At 38.6% G+C, this 26,725-nt stretch overlaps 1 protein-coding gene and 1 long non-coding RNA gene across 3 annotated transcripts; one reads left to right on the forward strand and one right to left on the reverse strand.

Annotated features, from left to right (window-relative positions):
* The first annotated feature begins 71 nt into the window (after window positions 1-71).
* LOC120308051 lies at window positions 72-4,348 on the forward strand. Its single transcript, XR_005556726.1, has 3 exons — window positions 72-127; window positions 1,991-2,063; window positions 3,988-4,348. It is a non-coding gene; the product is annotated as an uncharacterized LOC120308051 (long non-coding RNA).
* Window positions 1,302-24,837, reverse strand: EPHX4 (epoxide hydrolase 4). Of its 2 annotated transcripts, none has more exons than XM_039343516.1 (7): window positions 24,213-24,837; window positions 15,715-15,800; window positions 11,475-11,632; window positions 6,195-6,323; window positions 4,359-4,462; window positions 3,072-3,220; window positions 1,302-2,192 (listed from the first exon to the last, which is right to left on the reverse strand). In XM_039343516.1, the coding sequence occupies exons 1-7, from the start codon at window positions 24,213-24,215 to the stop codon at window positions 1,961-1,963; spliced, it is 861 nt and encodes a 286-aa protein (XP_039199450.1). In that variant the 5' UTR covers window positions 24,216-24,837; the 3' UTR covers window positions 1,302-1,960. The 2 variants fall into 2 exon arrangements, with proteins under 2 accessions (XP_039199450.1, XP_039199449.1); XM_039343515.1 differs by having other exon boundaries at window positions 24,018-24,837.
* Window positions 24,838-26,725: the final 1,888 nt, after the last annotated feature.

Below are 26,725 nucleotides of genomic sequence, written 5' to 3' on the forward strand. Positions count from 1 at the left end.
CGGTGGGCCATCCTCAAAAGGAATAGCTAAATCCCCGCCTCCCGGTTGTTTATTATCCTTTGGAACAAGTGGCGGAGGCTGCTTCGGTGTACTGTAGACTGTAAGAGCACTTGACCGGAGACTCTGGGTAGTAAGAGCTGAAATTCAGATTTTGATGGTGGAGCAGAATGGGTCTATATATAAAAGGAACTGGACAGGGAAACAAAATGAAGGCGGAAAAGCACTCCTTTTATCCCCCCCTTTTTATTATTGTAAATCGCCTAGACTAGCTCCATGCCCAGATAGGCAGCAAATAAATTTAACAAAATAAATTTTGTATGAAGCTGTGGAGAGAGACAGAGATGATAAATGATGGTCCTCGGTGATCTCTGAGCTTGGTTGTTTTCTTGCAGGCATTTCATTACCCAAACTAGGTTAACATCTTCAGTGCTGATAGCGTAATCATCTATTTGTAGAGATAATAATGGATGAACCCGGCCATGGGATAAAAATTATGAGAATGGTTACATAATGATAAGGTTACATAATGCATTAGTCCCATAATCGTTCAAAAGGATTTTTGTCCATTGTCTAGCTTGGAAGGCATTACAGATCAACTATACACCAAAAAAACATGGCAAGGCTCATGAAAAGCAAACCACAGACACATAAACACTAATTTGAATGCCTTTAATCCTGTATTTACAAGATTTGATGACTGAGCTTGTCTCTCTATGATCTTGTTTCTAAGAGGTGGATTGAGGAAGGATGGGAAAAGCTTTTAGTTATTAATTCAACTGTAAAGTTTCAACTTGAGATGTCACAACATGAAAAACATTCCTGCTTCACTTTAGCGAAGAAGTCCTGAACTTCCAATGTTGATGAATGTGTCCTTAGCTATCTTAAAACTGACCTATATGATTGCCTGGCTACTCTTTCCATTAGGTTCCAAATAAGCTTTTAATATTTTGAGAAAACAACACTGCAAAATTTGTTCTAGATATATACTATTAGAATTTAAATGTCTCTGACTCTTTCATTATGTACTAAGTTTGCAGACTGGTCATACCAATGTGTAGATACAAGTAAAAGTCATCATACCATTTCCCAGAAAACACTTTTGACTTTTTAACATTAATTGATTACCTCAGGAAATCTTTATATTCATTTTTAAAAATAAAAGACAAAAATGGTAACAATAAATTAGATAAGTTAGTTATTGTGGTAGTGACCATTCAGATAAACCTAGTAATTGTTAATGGATTGGTAATGTCTACCTCTTCTGTTATATATACAGAAATCTCAAAATTAAAGACACAGGACACAGTGCCAGTTGCAGTTTATTAGAACGAGAATAGAATATACAAGTCATGATTGTGGTTCTTCATTTTCTATTTTAGTTTTTAAAATACCGTGTGCACACATCTTAATTTTTTTTAAATTTATACCACTGCACAAGAAGCAATCATTTTTATGGTTATATCTGATTGATTTCTGGTGTGCCCAAACATTTTTAGACTTCTAAAATTATATATACTGTAGATCAAAAGATCTATTAACATTTTAAATGATAAAAATATAGTTTAAAAAATTCCAACCAGTAGAATGAAAATTGAACATTTTACCAATAATTATTTCTTTTACAACTGATACCCCTGCACTGAGATAATTATAAATTCATAAAAGGCACCACACATCTTAAAGCAAGTAACCAAAACTAAGCAACTTTCTACGAGTTCCTTACTGTACAAGCACAAACATTTTAAGGCAAGTGTTCCATGTGCAAAATACACAATACAGGTAAAACCAACATTAATGTTACATAGTCTTACACCACCCTGGTAAGAATATTGGCATCAATATATACAGTACATTGAAAATATCTTCTCTAGCATAGTTTAATCTAATATTATGCTGTTAACGTGGCCCTGCTTACATTGAACTTTGATCTTTTAGCATTTCAATTGTCCTGTCAAAAGAGTCACTCTCTTTTTCTTGACTCTTCTTTTAGAAAAGTCCATATCAACTTGTTCACAATGTCAGGCTGATCTTCTTGGAGCCAATGGCTGGCTTCAGACAGAACAGTAAGTCGAAACTGTTTTTTTACATAAATCCTTGTGATTTCCGCCATCTCAACCTCCATAAAAGGATCTTTTTCTCCCCATACCAATAGAGTAGGCATGGTGATTTCATGATGCTGCAGTGGCAGACAACTTTAAAAAGAAAAATATTTTTTTAAAAAATTAGGGAAAAAGTTCAGTTTAGTTATAAATCACAAGTTTATATTTGTAACTAAAATGGATGCAGACATTGCACTTGCATTCTCATTGTACTATAAATCAAACAAGTCCCTCTCCAGGGACACCAAATAATGCACATGATAGATTTGGTTCAGACCTTTGCATTTTAGAATTAGTGACTGATCTGAAAATTTTATTTTTACTTTTAGCATTAAGTATTTTGACCCTTAGCAGTATATGAAATCAGTAACATTAAGAACATTCCATTAAGCTGTATGGAATTTATATATCAGAACACATGCACAACTAACGTTTAATGCCTTATTGCAAAAATGCAGCAGCTTTTAATATACAGGTAGTCTTCATTTAGGGCTTGCCTTGTACATTGACTATCTGCAGTGTTTTCAGAGGTGAGGAAGCAGTTTTATGATCAAGCAATTTTATGACCTTTGCAGATACATAAAGGAAAGGAAAATGAAGTAAGATCATAAGCACAATCATGGTTTCATTTAGCAACTGCTTTGTTTACTGAGTTGCCAGTCCCAGTTGTGGTCACTAAAAAAGGACTTTCTTAATGCACAATGTTAATGTTATGATATATAAGTATATAAATAACTGATTGCTCAGAACTGACAACAGAATGGACTCTCACACTTAGTTCAGAATTGTGAACCCTCATGCATTGACTTGGCTGCTGTAAGACAGCATGCTGCATTTAAAGCCCATAGCACATGATTATGGGTCTTACTTACATTATTCTGTGTCATCAAATTCCAGTAAGTCTTGAAAGTAACAGTGTATTTATGAAAAATAAGATGGATTTATTAGCTTGATGCAGTAAGAGGAACTGACCTGAAAAGATTTCGATAGTGATTAATGGGACCAGTTAGTGCTCCTGGTTGGGAAAATACATAAAGATAAGCTTCAATGTCTTCTGCTGTTAACCCACAGCTTTTCTTTCCAATTCTACTGGAGTGGCTGGTAAGGATGTTTTTCAACACCTGTTATTAATATATAAGCAAATAAATAGAAGATTTTAAAAGCTGCCCCAAATTATTAAGGGTTGAGTGTAATGCAATCCAAGTGTAACCCCATAAGGGAAAGACATTGGCAGGTTCAGCACTTTCAAAATTTGCAGAAATATATTGATTTTGAAAAAAAAAACCATAGCAGCTGATTTCAACCCAAACCCTTAAAATTGCACTTGTGCTGCCCACAGGAATCTTCTGTATTGACTGTTGTGGAATCTATGGCAGTTCAGGAGCACTCTCTCCAACTAGCCAAAGAGGGGATGTCAATATGGTTTGCCCTCTTAATCCTAATCTCATTGCCATTTGTTTCGTTGTGAAGAAAAAACATTGTGTGGAAAAAGGGCAAAATAATCTCTCAGATCCACCAGGGAGGAGGGATGGAGAAGGAATCAGGACAAAGCAAGTATTCCTGCCAGCGGGAAACCAACTGCAGATCCAGAGGAAGTTGTCAAGATTTTCTCAATCAGTACTAGAATTAGAAGCTTCATTGATAGTTACTAATGTTTCACATTAAAGCTACTGTAAATACAGATAGTTTTGGGGTGAGGACCACTCGTTTGGAGACTGATGAAAGTTACGATGGCACTGAACAAGGGGGATTTAAGAATAGTTTTTGAAGTTCTGGCTGTCACAGCATTCCACTGTCACGTTCATGAACTGGATCCTCAGTGCCTGGCTTACAATTACTATGTCACAGTGGGCTGCAGTCATATAATCATGATTTCCATTGTTCCCAGCTGGCTTCCCACAACAAAGTCAATGAAGAAGTCAGAAACTGTTGATATTTTGCCTGTGTACGTGCCGGCGCACCTGCTTACAGCACCTCTCTGCTCCTTCAAGTGAAGACTCACGTAGAACAGGCTATAGTAATCCAGAGAACAGAGTATGGGCTTCTGAGTTACTTACTTAGTCAGACTTACTCTCAAATAAAAGAACAGTAAACCTGGCTTTGTGCATATGAAGTAAACGTATACCCACATGGCACAAAAAGAATGTTTCATGTATGTATTTTAACTCCAAAATTTTAATGAATGTTAAAAGCATACCTTTCATATCTGCACATTTTTCCTTCAATAGTGCATGGAACCCATTCTTTAAACATACCCACCTTAAAATCATTTATTGAAAATATAAGTTCTGGAAGCCATGGCATTTGGAAGAAATAGTAGTTGGCGGATTTAATCATCTGTGATGGACGCTGCACAATGTATTCTTAAAAAGAAAACCATGAGTTAAAATGAAAAACGATAGTCTTTGTATTATGGTCAGTTATACTAATCTTTTGAAACAAGGAATTAACGGTGAGTAGCTCAATTCTGTGCAAATTTACCAAGATACAAATCCAATTATATTCAGTGCATTTTATTATTACTATAATCAAGATTGCAACCCCAATTCATATGTCAAATACCTTTCTTCCTAGAGAAGCAGAAACAGCTGAAATATCATTTAGCACAATGAGACCCTGTTTAGGCTTTTTAAAAGGAACTGATAATGAAGGTAAAGGTGATGAAGAAATAGGAAGAATCCAAAAAAGGGTTGCGACAGAAATATAAATTCTTAATCTGGATTATGTCCTGTTTAATTATTCTCAACTGCTACCCAAATACCTCTTCACAGGGAAGCACTGGGATTTTTTTTTTTCTGGATCATTTTTCCCTACATCCCCAAGTAGTATATGAACCATTTTTGCATTCAATATTTCTTTTGTGCATTATACCAAACTTGGTCCTGTTCTATTTAGTTTTCACAGTTATCCTGCTGATGGATAGATAGACAGAGTCCCAAGTGCCTTTCCATAATTTGTTTTCAACGTTATGCCAAGTTGGAAGAAATAATAAGAGATTGAAATTAAATCTGGGAAAAAATTGCTATTCGAGAGATAGGGAGATGTGTTACATGCCACACCCCTCCGAAACTCACTTCCATAGCAGTGTTCTATATTTGTAAGAATTGAAAAAAAAAATAGCTCATAGGTCAACAATTTAAACCAGATGTCTCCAGGAGACCCTTTCAGATACATGAGCTTCAACACAAGAATTTTCCAGTCAGCGTCACCATTACTAAGAATTCTGGAGCTGAAGACTATTGAAAGGCATCAAGGTTAGGAAATAGATTGTAACATCAAACTGAAAGAAGCAGCAGAAAAAGTCAAAACAATGAAGCCATGTAGCTAGTTAGATTTTTATCCTGCATTTTATCTCTTGTTTATCTACCTACGAATATTTTTATATTAGACATACTTCCACATTTATTTACTTTCAATATTACTGCTTCCTTTTTTCCCTAGATTAGAAGAACAACTATGAGATCTGGGAGAACCCAAATTTGATGATAAGATTCACAGGTCTTAAAACAATTTTCCCTGATCTGGTGCTTCCCAGATGTGTTTAGATGATAGTTCCCCGAATTCCCCATCAGTATTCTAGTGAGTACAGTCTTGGCATATCTGGAAGGAAGGACATCTTTCAGTACATTTATACTCACACATTCCCCCCAGCATATAGTCAAATATTTATACATTCATATAAATACAGAATACACAGCTACTAATCAGTCAAACATAACCTGGAGAAACTAAAGTACTCTACATTTCTGTATTTTTTTCCAGGCAAACAGGGTTTTTGTCAGTTTTTCAGCACATTCAAGAAATTATGGGATAAAGCAATGTGTATAAGTTCTGTATAGTTCATTCCTGTTTATTTTGCTTCAGTTGCTGAACTAAACAATTTCCTATTTATGACTGTTGTAACCAGGCAGATGCAACTTCAAATTATCTTATAACTTTGCTCTAGTGACTTTGGCCTAATAATTCTTTCAGCTCTCCAATTGAAGAAAATTGAGAACATATATAAATGATAATGATGGCCAAATACAAGCTGCTGTTTTTTAGAAATATTTGCACTGCATGTCTTAATGATGCAGCTTTTTTTTTTAAACTCACCTGTGAAAACGGAGGGATGTGGAAAATTCACAACAATAAGCTTTGTCACCATTTCTGGATAACAAATAGCAACTAGCCAAGCAATCATTCCACCCCAGTCGTGACCAATCAGCACACACTTGCTGTATCCTGTTGTTTAAAAATAGATTTTTGACAGATGTTTATCAACAGTTACACCCAAATAAATTAACACATCAAAGGAAATGACAGTGGATTTTGCAGTTTACTTGCAAACAATATCTCACATTTTTCCCTATTGGCAAATGATTTACACCACCAGACTTAGGTGATCTATTAATAAACTTTTCAAGAATCATAGCTAACAACCTAGCAAGAATAAGGTGGGAAATTTCAGTATGTTTTCTAATGTGCCTGAAATTTTGACTTTCATCCTTTGTAACTAGAGAATATTTATAATTCTATTTTACCAGCTGGTTTTAAAAATGGTTTGCAAAAAATTAAGTAGAAATGAATGAATTAATACTGATTAGCTACAAAACTTTACTCATATAATATCAGGTTTAATACACTGATTTATGATGATCTAATTCAATCAGGATCATGATTAGATGATTCAGTCAGAAAAAGTTTGAGATGATCCTTTGAATATTGCTTAAACAATACAAATCCAGTGTCATTTTGGAGCACGGTATATTGTTTGGACAATTATATTTTTTCTAAATTTATAGGAATGATATTAATTCAAGAAATAGTACATAACTCTTTCAAGCTGCAGTAGCAGCACATTAAGAATATATATGCCACCATTCCTTTCTAGTCTGCCTCTAACTCTCGTCTTAAATTCTTTCAGTCTTCCATGTGATTAAAGAAAGAAAAAAAATGCCCTTATTTGATTAAATCTAAGTTTTCCATTTATTTTATGGGACTGTAGGTATAGATGTGGTGTGTTTGTGGTGAGATTTAACTGTATCTTTTTAAAACCAATATATTTTAGTAATTTATTAATAACCTTTATTAAAAAAAATCTTCAAAATTATCTCCCAAGATTTCAGAACTGCTGACTTAAGTTAAGGATATCAGGAATTATTTAGGCATGAAATATTGTATGTGCCTCAAACTATACTTATTTCAATAAAATGTTATGTGTATATCAGAACATTCTATGTGCTTTTTGCTGATGGGCTGTGGATGTTGGCTTCATAGATGGTCTTTAAATTAAGATTACTCACTTGAATAAAATAGCATGAACATACAGTACTTGGTAAAACTGGAGTTTGGTTGGACCTGGCCAAAATGTGTCAAACTAACTACTACTTATCTTAAAATTAAGAGGAAATTTTAAATGTGCATAGGTACAGTTAAGCTAATCTATACCTTACCTATCTTATTAAAATATATTATGGGGAAATTTCAACTGACCAAAGTAGGTGATGGGCAGCAGAGATCCCTAAGCTTCAAATAAACAATAGAGCCTGGGCAAATCCTATCAGTAACATTATCAATGAAGCACTGTAGAACAGACATGGCAAACTTGCAACGTCATGTGACCTCGCGAGACGTATCGGGACAGTTTTGCCATTGCCGGCAATGGTGTGGGCACGGCTTCTAGATGATGTATCCCGCCCGCGGGCTGGCAGTTTTGACACCCCTGCTGTAGAACATGTATATGACAAGATATATAGGAGAAGAAGAATTAAAAACACTACTTTAAATCCAGGACGGCTATATGTCAATTTAAGTTGGTAGGCAAGGAATAAATCAAAGGTGACCATACAAATCTGACTTTTTTTTTTAAAAAAAAGAGCAGACCATCTCCTTGCCATGGTTAATAGTACATAAGGATAACCTTATAGTTTTATCCTTTGTTGGTTTCCTTATATTTTCTTTTATCTCCTGCTCTCATAACATTAACTTCTTATTCTTTTTCTGTATTTTTTCTAATATGGCTTATCCTCAAAGAAAATAACATAGTGGATATGCATTTGTGCATCAACTGAACATTTATCTTAATTACAGAGACTGGAAAAATGTTCTAGTTTACATTGTTTCTGGGTGAGAAGAACTGTTGTTTACATTGTTTCTGGGTGAGAAGAACTGTTGTCGGTGGTTTGATAGTATATAAAAATAATTATATCACACACTAAATTTATTAAGTCTGAAAGTGCTCAATGAGAACGTTGTCCTAAAGTATGAGCTTGCATTAAATGAGATTCTGATCATAAATAAACCTAATTACTATGTTACAAGTATTTTTCCTAATCTGCATTCCAATTAGCAAACATATTCAAAACATTTTTCTTTTGTTTTTAGCTAACAAGAGATTAATTTGTATGGATCTAACGTTTTGTGGGAGAAAAAGGCTTCATCCTTTGGGGAGGAAACCAGAATTCAGTAGAACTTCCTTATGATGGGAAGAGGTGATATTTGGCTTTTCCCCTCAGCTCAAAATGCTAGAGCCCATTTTTCAAGAAGAGAGCAAATTGAAGAAAAATAAAATTGTCTATCCCTTCAGTCTACATCACAATTATCCAATTCACAGCATGACTGGTTTAAGCTCTGGAGCTTCATTGTCCAGAAAGACCATTCCACACCTATTTTAAGCATTGGCACGTCAGCTCTAGATATACAAAATCAATTAAGTAACTAAAAATCCCAAAGATTTTTTAAAAAGAAACAACAAATTGTAGGAATTAAATTTACAGCAAGAGAAGAATATATGCTCTCTCTCTCTCCCCCCCCCCTCTCTATATATGTATAATTTAAAACACCAAGCTTTCGCCGGCAACTGCCGGCATCGTCAGGGTGGTTTCCAGTCGATGGGAGAGGCTATTTATGGCTGTGGCGTTCTTTGCGCCCGGCTCATGGATCTCGTCACAGGCCCCAGCCAATCCATCTGCACTTTGATCCTAGTTTCCGTGTTACTGATCGTTGTTTTCTTGCTTTCCTTTGTACTAACATTCTCATCCTTTTTCTCCTCATGTGGTCGTGGCTTGGGGGAGCTTGCATGTTTTCGTTGTTTGTTTTCCTTACCCTCCTTCCTGTTACTCCCCCTCCTCATTCTCCTCCCACCTTCCCTCTTTCCATAGTCTTTATTTGCAATTATTACCTCATTGCTTTCTCCTACATAACCAGCTTCCATTGTAGTTGTCTTATCGTGACTCCCATTCTCTGATGTTACTTCACTAACTTTCATTTTCTTGTCAATGGGGGCATTTCCAACGATATCGTCAGGGTTTGTAACATTCTTAGCCTGGCTGTTACTCCCCCCTTCGCACAAAATCCTCGGTATGGGGGTCATCCCCTCTCCGTGGCTCATACTCCTCTCCATTCCCTGAGGGTGAGCGATCGTCTTCAGGGGAAGGGAAGGGGGCGGGTTTTTCAGTTCCCGGTTTCTCACTCCCTGCCTATTTCCAGGAGGAATCCCCCTTCTGAGATGTTTCCTGGGGCATGCGGGAGCTGCAGCGTTGGGAGCGATCTCCTCTTCACCCTCCCATGGTTCACTCGCATTATCGAGGTGAGACCACGTTGTTAAGATGCCATCATGGATGGGGTTAATCACGGAGCCGCTGGCGGGGTGGGGGTGATGTTACAGCCCTTCCATTCACGATTATCTCCCGTCCGGGTGCTGGTACGGGACCGCGTCATTACACAATTATTCATACAGCATGGGGAGACCTCAGATTCACCGGCAGTAGGCTCACAGCTGTTAATATGTTTTTCCACTTGTTGGGAGTCAGCACATGCCTCCGCACTCGGAGAGTTGCTCAATAGTAAGCTGTTCTCTATCCGGGCGTTTCCAGGGCTCTTTCTCTCCACCAACCCTCCTCCCAGAAGGCACGTTGTAGTATTAGACTGTTTCTTTCCGGGAGACTGGCTGTTTCTGGCCCATGCTCTTAACGCTATGTGTGCAGGACATAAGTCTATATGTCGGTTGATGGACTCATTGTTTGAAAGCCAAGCTTCCTTAAGGAGTCGGCCCCCTTTCGTGTTATCATTAGCCATTACCTGGACATTATCGAAGTCAAACCTATGTCCTGACTCTAGTATGCGTGCCTCGATATGGGAGTATTGATCGCCTCTCCTCACAACCAACTTGTGCTCGTGAATCCTAATTCTAACGCGTTTGGATGTCTCTCCCACATAATTCGTGGGGCAATCTTTACAGTTGATTTTATAAATGACGCCAGCCCTCTCTGTGGTGGGAAGTGGGTCCTTTGGTCTCATTACCTTGGATTGTAACGTCTGATTTGGGTTATGTGCCACCCTCACGTTGTAGGGTGCCAATAACCTAGCTGTGGCCTCCGAGACATTACTAATATAAGGAAGAGTAACCCGGGTAATTTGTGGTGTTGGCTCTTCCATTTGAAACCTAGCAGGGGGTCTAAGTGGCAGGCTATGGCGTCTGATGAATTTCATGGGATATCTGTCTGCACACCTTGAGAAGATGTTTCCTCTCCTCTATCCTAGCCTTAGCTGTGCTGCAGTGGGAATCCACCCTCTTAAAGAGGGTCTTAATGCAGCTGACCTTGTGGGACACCGGATGGTTACTGTCATAATGCAGGATTCTGTCAGTGTGCATGGGTTTGCGATAAACTTGGGTCCTCAGGGTTCCGTCTGGTTGACGGTGAACCAGAACATCAAGAAATGTTAGTTTACCCTGGTGTTCGTCTTCCTCCGTAAGTTGTCACGATAAGACAACTACAATGGAAGCTGGTTATGTAGGAGAAAGCAATGAGGTGATAATTGCGAATAAAGACTATGGAAAGAGGGAAGGTGGGAGGAGAATGAGGAGGGGGAGTAACAGGAAGGAGGATAAGGAAAACAAACAACAAAAACGTGCAAGCTCCCCCAACCCACGACCACATGAGAAAAATGATGAGAATGTTGGTACAAAGGAAAGCAAGAAAACAACGATCAGTAACACGGAAACTAGGATCAAAGTGCAGACGGATTGGCTGGGGCCCGTGACGAGATCCATGAGCCGGGCGCAAAGAACGCCACAGCCATAAATAGCCTCTCCCATCAACTGGAAACCACCCTGATGATGCCGGCAGTTGCCGGTGAAAGCTTGGTGTTTTAAATTTATTAAAACTTTTTATAGCTTTATAATTTCCTGGTGTTCTTGCATTTATTGCTAGCTAAACATGAGTTTACTCAGGAATCACCTTTTTATTTTTAATATTCTTAAGAACATATATATATATATGCACATCAACAATCACCTCAAAAAGGGCTTTGTTAAAGGAAATATATTATCATCTAGCTACTCCCTTTTCCAGGATTATTATAAATTGGGCAGCAGGGCTGCAATTCACACACCAAGAGACTCCAAGATATCCTTTATATCTGTAATCAGACAATCTAGCTTGTAATTCTCTCGGTGGGAGGGAGCATCTGTTTCTCCATAACCTCTCAAATCCAAGGCCACAACTCGATATTCACTCTTAAATTCACGCATTTGATGTCGCCAAGAGTACCTAGCAAAGAAGGAGGAGAAGAAGAAAGTTTTGCTTCATACTTTTAATGTTTATAAGCCATTCTGACCTTCTTTGCAAAAGGTGTTTATATGGGAAGGACAAAATGGAATCATAAAACCAAAGACAGTAAGAATATTTGCGCTAGTTAATAAAATGTTAAAAATATAAAACTCCTGTGAAATCAGAACAGAATCAAACTGTAAAGACCTGCATTACAGGTAGTCCTTGACTTACAACCACAATGGTTTCTGTTGCTAAGTGAGAACTTTGCCCCATTTTACGACCTTTCTTGCCATACCTGTTAAGTGAATCGCTTGTTAAGTGAATCGCTGTAGTTGTTAAGTTAGTGACACAGTTGTTAAGTGAATCTGGCTTCCTCACTGACTTTACTTGTCAGAAGGTCGCAAAAGGGGATCACTTGACCCCCCCCCCCGGGACCCTTCAACTGTCAGAAATATGAGTCAGTTGTCAAGCATCTACATGAAATCCTGGGGGATGCTACAACGGTCGTGTGAAAAATGGTCATGTCACTTTTTTCAGTACTGTTGATACTTTGAATGGTCACTAAATGAACTGCTGTAAGTCCAGGAATACCTGTACTTGATGCTTTCTTGTAATGATTGTCATTATCAATGTTTAGCTGAATGTGATGGAATCATAGTTCATTTCGTACAGAAACCAAACCATTGTTTTAAAACTATGTCTTGTTGAATAAATCACAACCTGATTATACACAACATGAATCTATTCAACTAATATCTACACACCTCTCTCTAGCTTGCAATGCATAGATATTTTTAATTGGAACATCAGAGAGACGCAACCTGAAACCAATCTGACAACAACAACAAAAAAGAGGACGTTTAAGTTGATCAAAGGAGCTTTGGATATTTTAGCAGGCTTGGTTGATTTAGCACTAGCTGCAGATGTGTTTCTAATATATTCCCTGGATACAAAATAAATTTTGCAATGAGACAGTATTTTATCATTCCAATGAACATTATTTTATTCCTTGCAATACTGCCATTGAAGACTCAGGCACAATAGTTCCATTTCCAATCACTTTCATTGAATCTTATACAGTCAGGTATAATTAAGAGAGATCTATATAGTTAGGATTGTAATTCCTTTTGAAGGAGATTCTTTCTGGACTAATAGTTCCCTTTCTCCAAACTACTCTCATGATCTCTCTGAAAATAAATATAGCCATAAAGATGGCTAAGTGCTGAGGTAAGTGCAGGGCTTTCAGTAGCCCTGGGGATCTTGAAAAAGCAACAGCAATAAGATGCAAAGATAGCTGTTTTCTTTATCTTTCTTCCTTTCAAAAACCAACAACAATGCACACAAAGGAAATATCTGGGCCAGAAATATTAGGTCTCAAGAGCATTTTGTTGGAAAAGAATTATTTTTCAGAGGGAAAACAAAAGTAACATGTTCATATACTGTAACCAATGGAACATATCCAATGTGAAACTAATTAACTTCAGCGCAAACTTTCCAAGATTTTATTAATACTTACTTAACATTATTCAGTTGATTTCAGCCGTCCCTTTCCAATGAAAGACAATTTTGATTGAATGTTATGGAAAAATGTCCTAGTGGTCAAAGTGAAATCAATCACCCAGAAAAGGACTTTTTACTGTGTGGGTTCAGCTGAAGACTAATTTGATTGTTGGACTGAATCTAAATGCCACAATATACTGTGCCCTTCTGATTTTATGAAGATCAAAACTGTTAGAGCATTTTTACCACTTGTACAGTATACTTGGGAAAAACTATCTCAAAATGATACAGAGAAATGAATTGCATAAACAAAAGGATATGCATTGTGTAATTATTTATTTACAATATTTATTAACTATTAATGAATAGTGCTATTCAAGTTTAGCAGGACAATCAAAATTGAACGGGCTATAGGAATAGCATCAATAAAAAAGGTTGGGCTTTATATATCAAGGATATAAGGAATACAGAAATCATTATCTCTCACAACTGCTAACTTTTCTGTATATAATAAAGATAGAGATAGTGCTAAATAGCATGTGTTTCTCTGTAGATACTTAATATATAGTATTTTGAGCAAATCTCTTTGTAACAGGGTAAATATTCTTATCTATGTCATTGATTTATCCCAATCTCTTAACTGGGCAAGATGTGGGGTGTGAGGCCATCAGACATATTTTATACACCATCATTCAATGGCTAAAGAAATCCCAAGCCCACAAGTGGAAAATGTGACTACATTGCTGAATTTGGAGATTTCTAGAATGTTCCCAAAAAAAGTAGATCCATTCTGAAGATGTGACTGGAATCTGATACTGTTCTTTGTGTGGCGATAGGCTCGCATTCTAGCAAATCTTGGCATACTTAAAGGAACACAGATAATATACAGTATGGTCCAAGGTGTCGTTTTCTTGGTTACCATGGTGAATAGAACAATATTCTAGAAATATATTTTAGAAATGCCTTTGTTTTCTCAAGGAGAAATTGTTTCATGAATATCCAAGGGTACTATTTCTGGAAATCAACTCATCCCCAATATTGGCATCTTGTACATCAGCATATTATTATCATCATCAGTATAGTTTTAGTGCAGAATCCTGATATACAGGATACACATTTATACTGAAGTCATGTTTTTCCCAGTGACATGACCACTGCTGGGAATACAAATACCATAAAGTAAAGCTACTTAAGTCTCAGCCTGGATGAAAATGTGAACGGCATCAGAAAATGATGTTTTCCCCTATAGGCACAGTAAGGTCTGAGCAACAGTCTTTGTAGCAACTGAGAAGAAACTGAGCCAAGAGCTTTCTCTCAGCCTGCCTTTATTCTTTGATTTGTTTATGCATCTAAAATGGTCCCATGCTGGTTTTTGTCTCATCAAAAATTCATATACTAATGCAAATATAAGTATAAAGCAGTAGAGCAATATTTAAATATAAGTGCCAAGAGATTTTCTTCAGGAAAAATATTCCATAATGAAGGTACCCTAGTGGAATACACACACCACCACCACCACCACCACCACCACCACTTTCTTTGGGACTGAATAACACACTTCTAACTCAGGGCCCTGCTGGATGATCCTAATGCAAGAACTCCATTAGTACTGCTCCAATAAGATTTTTCCAGGAGAACTGTGCATATTCTCCAAAAGAGGAATCAGAACACACAGGAAGAACTTTTTCCAGTTTTGTGTAGCTACCTTGGAAACAGCTTTCGATTGTTCCTGTGGTAGCTACGGGGTTTTTTCCCACAATGAAATGAAGTCTGGACACAGCGAGAAGCACTGTTCAAAGGAACATGTGAGCTTGGAAAAAAACACTATGGCTTTAAAGATTCAGAATTAGTTGCTTCCTACAGGCTCGCACATATTCTGAAGCACCCATTTTTGAAGGATTTGCACAACCCTACAACTCCTATGCATTATGGATGAACTGAGTACAGGATTAAATGTATTGCTCTCATTGTATGAACATTATAGGATACTTATAAGCAACAGTAAGCAGCTAATTTTTATCTTCACATCTTCTGCACATTTACTGATTATTAAACTTGCTCTAAATTTTGCCTTAGGACATTAGCTTTTAAATCTGTTACATACACAGGTTGCTGTTGCAAAACTAATTTAATTTTAGATTACTTCATCTAAAAATGAAGAATTTCTTCCAGGGTTATACTCCTATTAAGAGGTAATTATTTCATCTTGTAATTTCAGAATGGAATCTTCTAAACAAAATGTAATAACTGCACAAATACTATGTTTTTAGCAGGAGCATTTTATGCTGTGATTTCCCTATAATTACTGTATGTCCTCTTAACTTTCTAAATTATTTTAATTTTGTCAGTACGATGTGCTGAAGCAACATAATAGTGCTATTTATATTAATGTGTGACCAAAAGCATTCCATGCCATTAAATTGGTTAGATAAACAGCAGTGAGGTGGGTGGGTGTTGTTTTCCAGTCACTCAATGGAGCAGGATCCTCAGTTGAAAACAGGATTGTTGATCCAGTACATAAAAGTAGAAATGCAAGTCATATCAATTAGAGTAAGAAAGCAAGCAAGCAGAGAATTTACCAGAACTCTGGAAAGCCATGAAGAAGCAGCATAAGAGGTTTACCCCTCTCTCCGGCAGCTACATAGTGGAATCTCAGCCCAGAATCCTGAAAAGGGAAGGGAAGATAGATTGCATTTTTATATTTTTATATATATACTTAGGAGGGGTGAAGCCTCAGCGGTTAAAAGATGATGAGCTGGTCGGCTGGAAAGCTGACTGTCCAGGTTTGAGACATAGGTGCCACATGACGGGGTGAGTTCCCGTTCCTGTCTCAGCTCCTGCCCATCTAGCAGTTTGAAAGCATACAAATGCGAGTAGATTAATAAATATCCCTTCAGTGGAAAGATAAAAAGAGTTCCATGCGCCTTACGTGTATAGCAGGGATCTTCAAACTTGGCCCTTTTATGACTTTTGGATTTCAACTCCCAGAATTCCACAGCCAGCATGCCTGGCTGAGGAATTCTGGGAGTTGAAGTCCACAAGTCATAAAAGAGCCAAGTTTGAAGACCCCTGGCGTATAGCCATGCTGGCCACATGATCATGGAAAATGTCTTCGGACGATGCTGGCTCCTTTGGTCAAGAAAAGGAAACGAGTACCATGCCCTAGAGTCAGACACAACTGGACAGGGAAACCTTTATCTTTACCTTTTATCTAATATTTATATGTTTATATTTATAGAGAAAAAGAACAATAACAAAACTAGATTGGAAGCATTAGTAGTCAAGTAGCATGCAAATGGATCAAGACTTTCCTGTATTATTAAGATTTTAAATGTAGTTTGTTCTCCTGGATCTCAGTCTGTGTCTGCCATTTGTCTGTGTCTGTGTATAATCTGAGCTGCAGTGTCTAGTATTGGTTTATTGTTATTCTAAGCAGTTCAATGGTCCCTTTTCATCTAAATTATAGCTCATACAGATGTAAATACATATAAATATTGTAATGCAAAGGACATCACAGTGACACAACAGATTTACTGTATTTGTGAGAATATTTCTCCCTACTGCATCTAAGGTAGACACTCCACAATTACTAATTTAATGAGCACAAGTGCTGCTCCCACAAATAAGCTCTCGTAGAAATTTATCAAAGTACCTCCAGAAAATAAACGAGTAGAGGATCAGAAGCCCATTTCAGGGTTGACTGCTTTATTGTGACTTTGCACCAATGAAATAACCAGATTAGAGGGGAACTGGCTTAAAAGGGAAATGGCAGATTGCAAAAGCACTGTGTGAAAAAGAGAGCTAATGGGTACCAGTGACAATATTTTGCAAACACTGCCCTCTAGCATTCTGTAACAAGGACTCTGCAAAATTAAACGCATCTGTGATTAAGTATTCAGCAGGATGATGCAACAGCAACAGTATTATACTGGCTTCCCACAAAGGCACCAAAAAGATCTGTGGCATGAAAAAGACTGATGCATTTTCTATAGAATCAGCTTTTAAAGCTGTTACTTATGTTACCCAAAATGTAGTTATTCTGATTTGTATGCCCTATTCTCATATCTACACATCCTGAAAACTGGATCCTTATTTATTTTACAACATTTACCAACTGCCTCAATCTGAGTAACTCCCAGCAGCACACAAGAGCAAACCAACACGCAGAAGACCCAAAAATTTAACTAATACTTTAGTGAATGCCGACACATTCACTATAGTATTCACAGGGGGAGAGGGAATAGAAATTTAGGGGGAAAAAACAACATTCTATCACTGACACTCAGCAATAAAATGGCCACATTTCAGCAGCACAATACTGGGCTGTTTTTGAGGGTTTGCAGGATTTTAAGGATAGAAATAGTGGTATTGTGTCTCATACAGTAAGAGTCTCCTGCTCCTCTTTGGACCCTTATTTTAGAGGAGGGGGTACACTGCAAAAAATCAGCCATTTTGTGGTCAAATATAACCTGAGGGTGCCAGGAGAGTGCAAATGAGGTCCTTAGTATGTTTTGTAAACTACTGTGGGCTTAGACTGGGGAAATCCTAGTTTAAGTTTCTGCTCAGCCATAGTGGGTTTATTGTGGGCCAGTTACTTTCCTAAATCCATCCATCTCACAGGATTGTTGATGGGACAACAACGGGGAATTGAGCTTCCACAGAAAAGACGGGATCCATATGTCATGCATGCATAATAAAATCTTAGTAACATAAACCATGGCTTAACATGAGACCAGAATCCATTCAACACGTATTTGTTACCTCATAAACGCAAGGTTTCTTCCTTCCATCAGGTACCCAGAACCAACAGCTGAGGAGGACCCAAAAAATGGAGACAATGCCGCTCCCCAAATCTAATTGATTGACACCTCTCGGGAAATCTCCAAATACCAATCTATTTCCCTTCAAATACTGTCAGCAAACTCCCCTTCTAAATTATTGCACAGTGAAAGCATTGCAAAAATTTGAGGTGAAATATCTGCAAAAAACCTGTTTGATCCTTTGGTACCATAGTGGCTGCCTAAAGAATCTGTCAAGAAGGTAAATATAGTGAACCTGGAATATCTCTATTCCAGGAAATCCATAAGGTTGTTGGAGTTATTACCCCAAATTTGTTTTGTGAAGAGCTACAGTTCATAAGAGACACAACTGCCTCTATTTTCTGAAGTTAATTTATCCCAATGTCACTGTAACATTCCAGGTACTGGATAAAGTTAGCTGTAGGCCATGCACACTTATGCCATAATAAACATGAGGTGAAACCTGGATGGAAAACATCACTTACAGGGGAGGAGATGCCCATTTCTTCTGCAAGGTCATTAAATCACAAATTACACAATTTGCAGCAATGTATGTCCTTTGTGTAATGACATCATAATGGGAGTTACCTAATTACACTGTATTGACCCGAAGGAGGTAATTCGCATCATTTGTGCAATGGTGCCATTATACAAGGTATAATAATAGCTATGAATGATAAGACCTTAATGTAAAATTAATGTAAATTGAACTACCTCATCTGGACTTCTTCAAATGCATCTGTCCTTATTTGGGGGGGGGGATGGCTGGACAGGCACCTGGCCCATTTCATCAAAAATCCCTTGAAATCAGTGGTACTGTATTAGTATTTAAAGTACCACACTCTGCTGCTGTGGATAAACATGGTTCCTTCTCTGGATGCTTTTTGTGGACCATAGCGATGCTCAAAAAGCTGCTGTCTCACTCAGCTTACATGGTTATTTTTCATACTCTTTCAGTTCAAACAAACAAGTTCTCTGCTGAGGCTGCTAATAAGGACACCAACTGGGCACTGTGAATTCTTGTCTGTTAACAATTATCTTAAGAGCTTCTATTCATTGCATGCTGACATCAGACAGCTGTGAGAGACTACCACCCAGATGCAATGTAAAAATGTATCCTAGGTTTTTGCACTGGATAATTGCAAGATATCTAGACAGCTGACTTCTGCTTCCTTCATATGGCAAACTGAAGTTTGGGGTACAATTACAATACAGAACTATAATTATCACACGGGATCATTAGAAAGCTAAGACTAAGACATGTCTTCAACAGATTTTAAACAAAATATCCTTGTCTTGGCTGTTCCCCATTGTGGTTCTTCACAAAACTATTTCCTATAAGTCTTTTTACTACAAATATTTACATATATAATGTAGTATTTACATATTCAAGTGCCTACAATAGCCCTGCTTTGCTCAGTGTATTAACATACAGTGCTGGTTTATTGCATTGTATGAACTCAGCAAAATATGGTCTATAAAACAAACACAGGTCAGTGTGTATTCAAACTCAGTCAGACATAACATAAAATATAGTTTATTATGGCAAAATGTGCTGTGTGAATTCAGCTGTAGTTTATTACATAAGCCATAATTAAATAAATCATGGCCTTGCAAGTTATTAGAACAAAACCCCTATTGTTAAAATTCATTTTATATCAAGGTAATTCAGTTTTGTATATTTTTAAAACTACGGAATGCATTCTTACTAAGAAAATAAACACTGAATTCATTTTACAGTGCTCCTCCCAAAAAAGTATTTGAAATCAATATTTGTAGCCCAATACACCATTTTGAAAAAAATATCTATTCAGCACATTAATTTAAATGAAATCATTTTTCTCCATTCAGCCTTGTACCCACTTCTGGACGCACATATTTAGGAAGGGTGTTTACAAATAGGAATGTCTATAACCAAGAAGAACAACTAATACAATGACCAGCAATGATGATGTTATCTGGTTTGGGTATGAAACCTCTGCAAGAAAGAAAAAAGCTTAGAGAGCACAAAGGACCTTTAAGACAATAAAGCCCGGAAGGAAAATGCTATAAGGAGCAATTGAAAGCATAAGATAAGTTTAACCTGGAAAAGGGGAAAAAAAACTGCAAGAGTTTTGGTAACTTTCTTCAAATATTTGAAGGTCACATAGAACAAATAATAATAATAAATAACTGGATGAAAATTTAAATGACTGGATATCAGAAAATATTCCTACCGGTAATGGTAACAGCAATCAGCAATGGAACTAATTGCCTTGAAAGTGGTAAACATTCCTACGCTACAGCCATTTAAAGAGAGTCCTGCATTGACCAAGCAATGGACTAGATAATTTCCATCATCCCTTATCTTCTATGTCTATAATAGTATATGATAAAGACCTTGAAAGATAGGTGAAGAAATGCTGCCTAGGGGACAGCCAAATAACAGAAGGGATAGCCCACAGCTGCATAATGGATGGAGAAAGAAGCTCAGAATGGATCCTTTCTCGGGTTGTAAAGGAGACAGTGGAGATTTGTACTTTCAGACTTGGAAGATTCTGTTAATGTAGCCTTACAATAAAGTTGACTTAGCTCACCTGATCATGTTTCTTGTCTGGATTAACTGGGAACGCTCAGAGTGGCTCTATGAAATTCATCTCAACAGTTAAGCATAAGGAGACTATTTCAGCCAGCTAACCGTACCATGTGGTGGTTGAGGTAGTTAAGTGGTTAGCTTCTATGGGTTCACATCTGTTCTCTGACATGTCCACGTATGGTTTTGCATATTTTTGAAAAGAATTTACTTTGTATTAAAAAAAATTAAGTAAAGAGATAAACATTCAAAAATATATTGAACAACCCTATTTTGTTTAATCTGGAGTCTTTCGAACGGCAAGGGCCTACACTAAAACAAACAGATCATCATACAAGTTGTTTTGTGTAAGATTCTGGATTGGGATAACTGCTATTACGTTTAGAATAAATGATAGGGCTACTTATTGTAAAACTACCATTGCAATAAACCATTTTTCAGTTGTTTAAAAAGAGAGGTTAAATGAAAAAAGGTTTTTGTTCAGAACTCCTGATCAGCCTTCTGTGCTTTTACAAGCCTTGTATTAATCTGAACTATTTATCCTTTCCATTATAGATTTTTTTTCCCTTAGTGACTGATAATATTTATGACTTTATATCCATTTTTATTAAGGGCTGTTACACTGAATTCACTAGGAGGTTGAGTATCTGATGCAATTAGATATATTTGCAATGTCTTACTTTTTGAATCATATCATACTATTTTATTATATATTGCTAAGTTATTTGTTTAGAAGAAATATTTAACAACACTAGAGAAGTAGTCAAGCCCATTGATATAGTGCTCACTTTTGGTGCAATGCTTTAGCTTGAATAATAAGTAATAAGTTATTATGCTTTAGCTTGAATAATAAGTGATAAGTAAGTAATAATTAGTGTGTCATTGCTGCTGCAATTAAGCTCTTACTGAAAAAGCTACACACATAGTTATCCATGCAATATTTACCAGAGACATCTGATGGGAACAATTCAGATCTGCTTGCAGGCTTTTCCTTGACATCTATTGATCACTGCAGGGTATCTATCCTAATCCAATACAAGTTCTTAAAATGGCCTATTGTTTCAACAACTTCTTTAGTTCTAAGATGCCAAGGAAATTGTCACAAAAGGTAGTGTGAGATAAACTTTTCTAGAAGTTGTAGAAAAAGCAAGGGATAGGAGAAGTGACAAATAGTCCTCAAATAAAGCCAAATGTGGCCAACCGTCATCAAGGTTATTATTTTGATTTATTGAAAGCAGATATACCTTTTAATACAGAAGAAAGAAACCATGATTGCCCCATTTCCGAATACTGTAACTCTGATCTGTTTCTTGCCTAAGGAAGTCAATATGTAATTTAAAAAAAAATGATTGAAAGGAAACCTAAGAAACACTCAGCCTGAAAAAGCTACAGTTTATGTACCTCAATCCATTTGAAAGCTGCAATCACACAATATACATCACTGATTAAAACTCAATTTGCTGGGTTTACGTGACATTCAGAAATATCAACTAAGTATACAACTGGAATTGTGTAACACACCAAACCAAGATGTGGTTGGTCAGTTTGTGTCTTGCTGACTCAACCATATCAGTTCTGTAGCATGGAAGGCAGAATCCTATTTCTGGAACCAAACTATCTTTGTCTGCTAACTGCTATTGTTAATCTCTTACAATTTATGGCCATATAAGAGTAATAGAGCCAGTTGGTAAAGGCTTCTGGTTAGAAAGTAGGAGACTGACTGACCTGGGAAAAGAAGCAATAGCAAATCACTTCCAAAAACTTTGCCAAGAAAATTGCAGGGCATTTTCCAGGCAGTCTCCAAGAATCGGATGCAACTGACCCCATCATTTCTATTTTCTTCTGAGCTCCTAGTAAAAAACTATTGTAATAGACATTTTTAAAACATGAAATGATGATATTAAGTCTTTAGGATAACAGCAGTGGTTAAGGATTAATGACGGAGTGAATGGAAATGGGAAGTAATCATCATCTAAGTCCACCAATATCTGAGCTGATGACGGGTAGTTTTAATCTGTTTAGAAAATATGTTGCTACTGAATTTGTGGGGCACCACAAAACAATACAAGCTAAAGGTGACCTTGGAGCCAAGCCTTGCAAGGGGCTTCCTCAAATTTAGCAAGAGATTACATGACATTTCCTCCTTGTCTACTGTGCTGGGAAAATGCCATCAATGGCAAGGCAGAAAGAAGAATTACCCACACTAGTGAGTGTTTGGTCTAGTGGTTAAGGCAACAAGATTAGAAAGCAGGAGACCATGAGTTCAAGTCCCACCTTAGCTACTAGAGCAGTGGTTCTCAACCTTTCTAATGCCGTGACCCCATAATACAGTTCCCCATGTTGTGGTGACCCCCAAGTGGGTGTGGCCACCAATAAGAGGGAGTAGGACAGCTAGGGAAAAGAGAAAAAAAAGGCGGACAGCGTGGTTTGGCGACCTCCGTGAAATGGTCATTCGACCCCAAATGGAGTCCCGACCCACAGGTTGAGAACCACTGTACTAGAGTCAGCTGGGTGACCTTGGGCCAGTCACTCCAGCCCAACTTACCTCACAATGTGGTTGTTGTGGAGAAAATAAGAGGAGAAAAGTATGATGGGCATGTTCGCTGTCTTGAGTTAGTTGTAAAAATAATAAAAATGGGATATAAACAGATGAATATTTTAAAAACCATCTTTCTTGCATATTATAATTGGAATCAATATTGTATTATAACTTGGTCCATTTCGCAAGAGGCAGAATCTGCATTAATTCTTGATTAAAGTCCAAAGACTAGTTTACAAAGCACCTCTGGAAAAGCTGCATAAATATATTTGCAGCTCCTCTCAGCTTTCTGGAATATCTTGTTTAAGTCCATTGGTGGACTAAATTCCCGTTTTTTTTTTTTTTTTAAAGAGAAGATATATTTTAACAATTGAGAAACCTCTATGAAAGTCCTCCAGGTCAAGGCTGCTCAAAAGTGTTTTTCCAAAAGGCAACTAGACTTTGAAAAACAAAGTCCTGTTACCTTTTGAGACTTTGAAAAACACTACCCCAGCCAGATTAGTTTCCCTACAAATGCTGAGGGGGTTATTCTGGAGAGATGCGGCCTCTTTGTTTCAGCACATAAAAAAAACAAGTACAGATGAATACAGTGGTCAGTTCACAAGATTAGACAACCCAACACATCATTGCCTTCCCACCTCAGAATTCATACCTGCAGCCTCATGGTCCAACCTTCCCCCTCCCCCCAGGATTTTTGCCTTGCCGTGGCATGCAGTGGGAGAGATTCTTAGCTGCGCTTAGCACACCTCAGTCCATGACAAAGCGGACTGGATTCTCCTCCATTCAGTACGCAGCCTACCTTTTTGTTTTAGTGGCAGCAAAAGAGGTACCGGTAGGAGCGAAGGAACGAAGGAGAAGGCAAGAAAGCAGCACCTAACTAAGCTGCGATGGAGCCTAACTGCCCATTTGCTTTGAGAAGCAAAAGTCGGTTACCCTCCAGAAAGCCAGTTATCATTTTTTTGCTCCAATTACCTTGATCCGGACATAGCAGTGAGTGCCCAACGAAGGGTCACTGAGACATCCCGGCGGGTTCTCTCGGACCAGCCACTGGAAGGTCTTGCCTGGCCTGGTGCCCAGGCTCCACAAAAGTTTCAGCAGCTCGATGCAGGCGCAGAGACCACAGTAACTGTGCACCAGAGCCCAGAAGAGCACCGCCTTGATCCTCACCATGAGCCTGGCGGAGATGCACCAGCCAGGGGGAGAAGCCGGGGAGCGCGCCCGCTCGCTCTCGTCCTCTTCCAGCAGCGGCGGCGGCGATGGGAGCGATGAGCCTTCACTCCCCCTCCCGTGAACTCAAGATGGGCTCTGCCAGCGAGAGGACAGCGCGGAGAAAGCAGAAATGAACAGCCGCATCGCGGCGGCGAAGGAACGGAGAGGCGCGCAGAGGCGCGCAGACCAGGCAAACTGGAAGGGAAGGGGCCCGGAGAAAAGACGCCGAGGAGCACGCCTTGCCGCACTTCACGCGCCCGCTGCTCCGTGCTAACCTCGGCAAGCCTCCAAGAAAGGCTCGGGTCACGCCGCCGTGGTCACCTTGGTCGATCGGGCGCGAGCTGCTCACTTACTAACGCGAAGCGAGCACCGATTGCTAAAAACGCAAAAAAACAACAAAAAAACCACCCTCTCGGACGCGCCGATCGCCTCTCGCTCTTATGCTACGGTACAACCAGAAAAAGCGCCCATCTGTTTTCTTACATTACAGTTCAGGAATGCCATCCAGAATAGACAAGATCCAGCTCCGGAGGGCAGTAAAAAAAGAACAAAAAGCAGAGTTAGCGTGAGACGCCCCCCCTCCCTTCCCCCTCAGACGAGGCGTACCGCAGTAATCCTTAAGAGATGGTAGTGAAAAGTCAGTAAGTTTTGGCGTCGAGTGCCGCGAACATGCCTGCGAAGGAAGCGCGCAATTCGCCGCTTGGCCTCAGGCAACGCGTGGATTCTGGGCCGGCCCTCCGCGCGCGTGCGTGCGTCACTAGAGAAGATTCGGGTCTGGGGAAAGGCCCGGTTTTCATATTAACGTTGCGGACGTGAGCGCGTTCGAGGAAGCGGGTGTTTTGGTACAGCTGTCCGCGGACCGAACGATCGGCACCCTACCGAGTAAACCAGAGCTGTTATAAATGAGAAAGCGGTGAATAAAATTATTCATTTGGGGAAGTGTAAGCGTACGATAGGCTGGACCTGGAAAAGCTGTTATTTAAAGTTGTTTAGAACTCATGTCGTATTATACCACACCTTTTGGGAACTGTGTGTGACTAAAAACCGGGAGCCAGTGAAGTTCTAGGCCCGCTTTGGGCTCAAAAACGAGCCGACTGCCTATGGGCCAGTCACTTTCTCTCAGCCCTAGGAAGTACACAGTGGCAAACCACTTCTGAAACTCCTTGCCAAGAAAATTGAGAGGGCTAATCCAGACAGTCTCTGAGAATCGAACAGGATTGAACAGAAAAGTCTGCAGAACATAGCTCTTTGTTTCTACGTATATATGTACGTATACATGCAACATTTAGTGGATGCCATTCTTATCACATAGTAACTCTAGGTGGCTTACAATCATAAAAGATAAATACATGTATACTAAAAACATAAGTTAATACAAGCCAAACATTAACTGAATCAGCTCTCTGTGTTCAAGCAGTAGCATGCAAATCAGAGTCTGGTGAAGCTTTTGCTTGATCAGAGGTTGCACTAGAAGACTTCCAAGGTCCCTTCAAATTCTGTTATTCTGTTTTGTTCTGTTGAAGTTTGAGGACCAGGGAAATAAAATGGAGCAAAGCTGCAGGAAAATTTAAAAATTTGTAGCTTGGAAGGAAGTATAGATGAGTCGGATGGTTTTTTTTAAAAGTCACTTTAGTAGTGTTGGAAAGCAGGACAGGGACCCTGTGACCACTTGATACTGGAGTTCGATTAAAAAATTAAGAAATTGAAAGGGTTCAATTAAAAGAGAAGTCTTCCAACCTCTAGATGTGTCAGAAAACACTGCAGCCATAATTATTATACTTCCATTTTAATTTAGGGGGACCAAGTTGAAAATACTGATTAGTTCCTGATACCAGAGGTGAAACGCAGTGGCAGGGTGACTCGTTTGTCTGCCTGCCTGCCTGCCTGATTCTATAGTATGCTGGATATACTGAACAACTAGAGGCAGAAATCAAAACCTTGATGAGAAATACAGGTAATTCTCACTTACCAAACATAATTCGGACTGGGAGCTTCATTGCTAAGTGAGGTGGTGGTAAGACATAATATTATGTGTCTGTTCTGGCAGTTCTGGCCGTCCATGTTGCCATCATTCAGCAGATCCTGTGCAGTCCCAGTGTCCCCTAGTCCAGGGATCTTCAAACTTGGCCCTTTTATGACTCGTGTACTTCAACTCCCAAAATTTCTTAGCCAGGCACGCTGGCTGAGGAATTCTGGGAGTTGAAGTACACGTCATAAAAGGGCCAAGTTTGAAGACTCCCTGCCCTAGTCACATGATTACTCTTTGCAACCTATTGCTGGCTTCACCATTCACTGTTGGTGGGAAGCCAGCAGGGAAGATTGCAAATTGTGATCATGTGAGAATGGTGCAACATCATAATTATGAGCCAATTGCCAAGTGGCCAAATTGCAATTACATGACTATAGGGATGCTGTGATGGCAACATCTACAAGGATCTCTGATCAAGTACCCTTTGTTCAGTGCCATTGTA

The sequence above is a fragment of the Crotalus tigris genome, unplaced genomic scaffold (assembly GCF_016545835.1).
Source record: "Crotalus tigris isolate CLP2741 ecotype Arizona unplaced genomic scaffold, ASM1654583v1 scf7180000017857.1083437, whole genome shotgun sequence".
Lineage (NCBI taxonomy): Eukaryota > Metazoa > Chordata > Lepidosauria > Squamata > Viperidae > Crotalus > Crotalus tigris.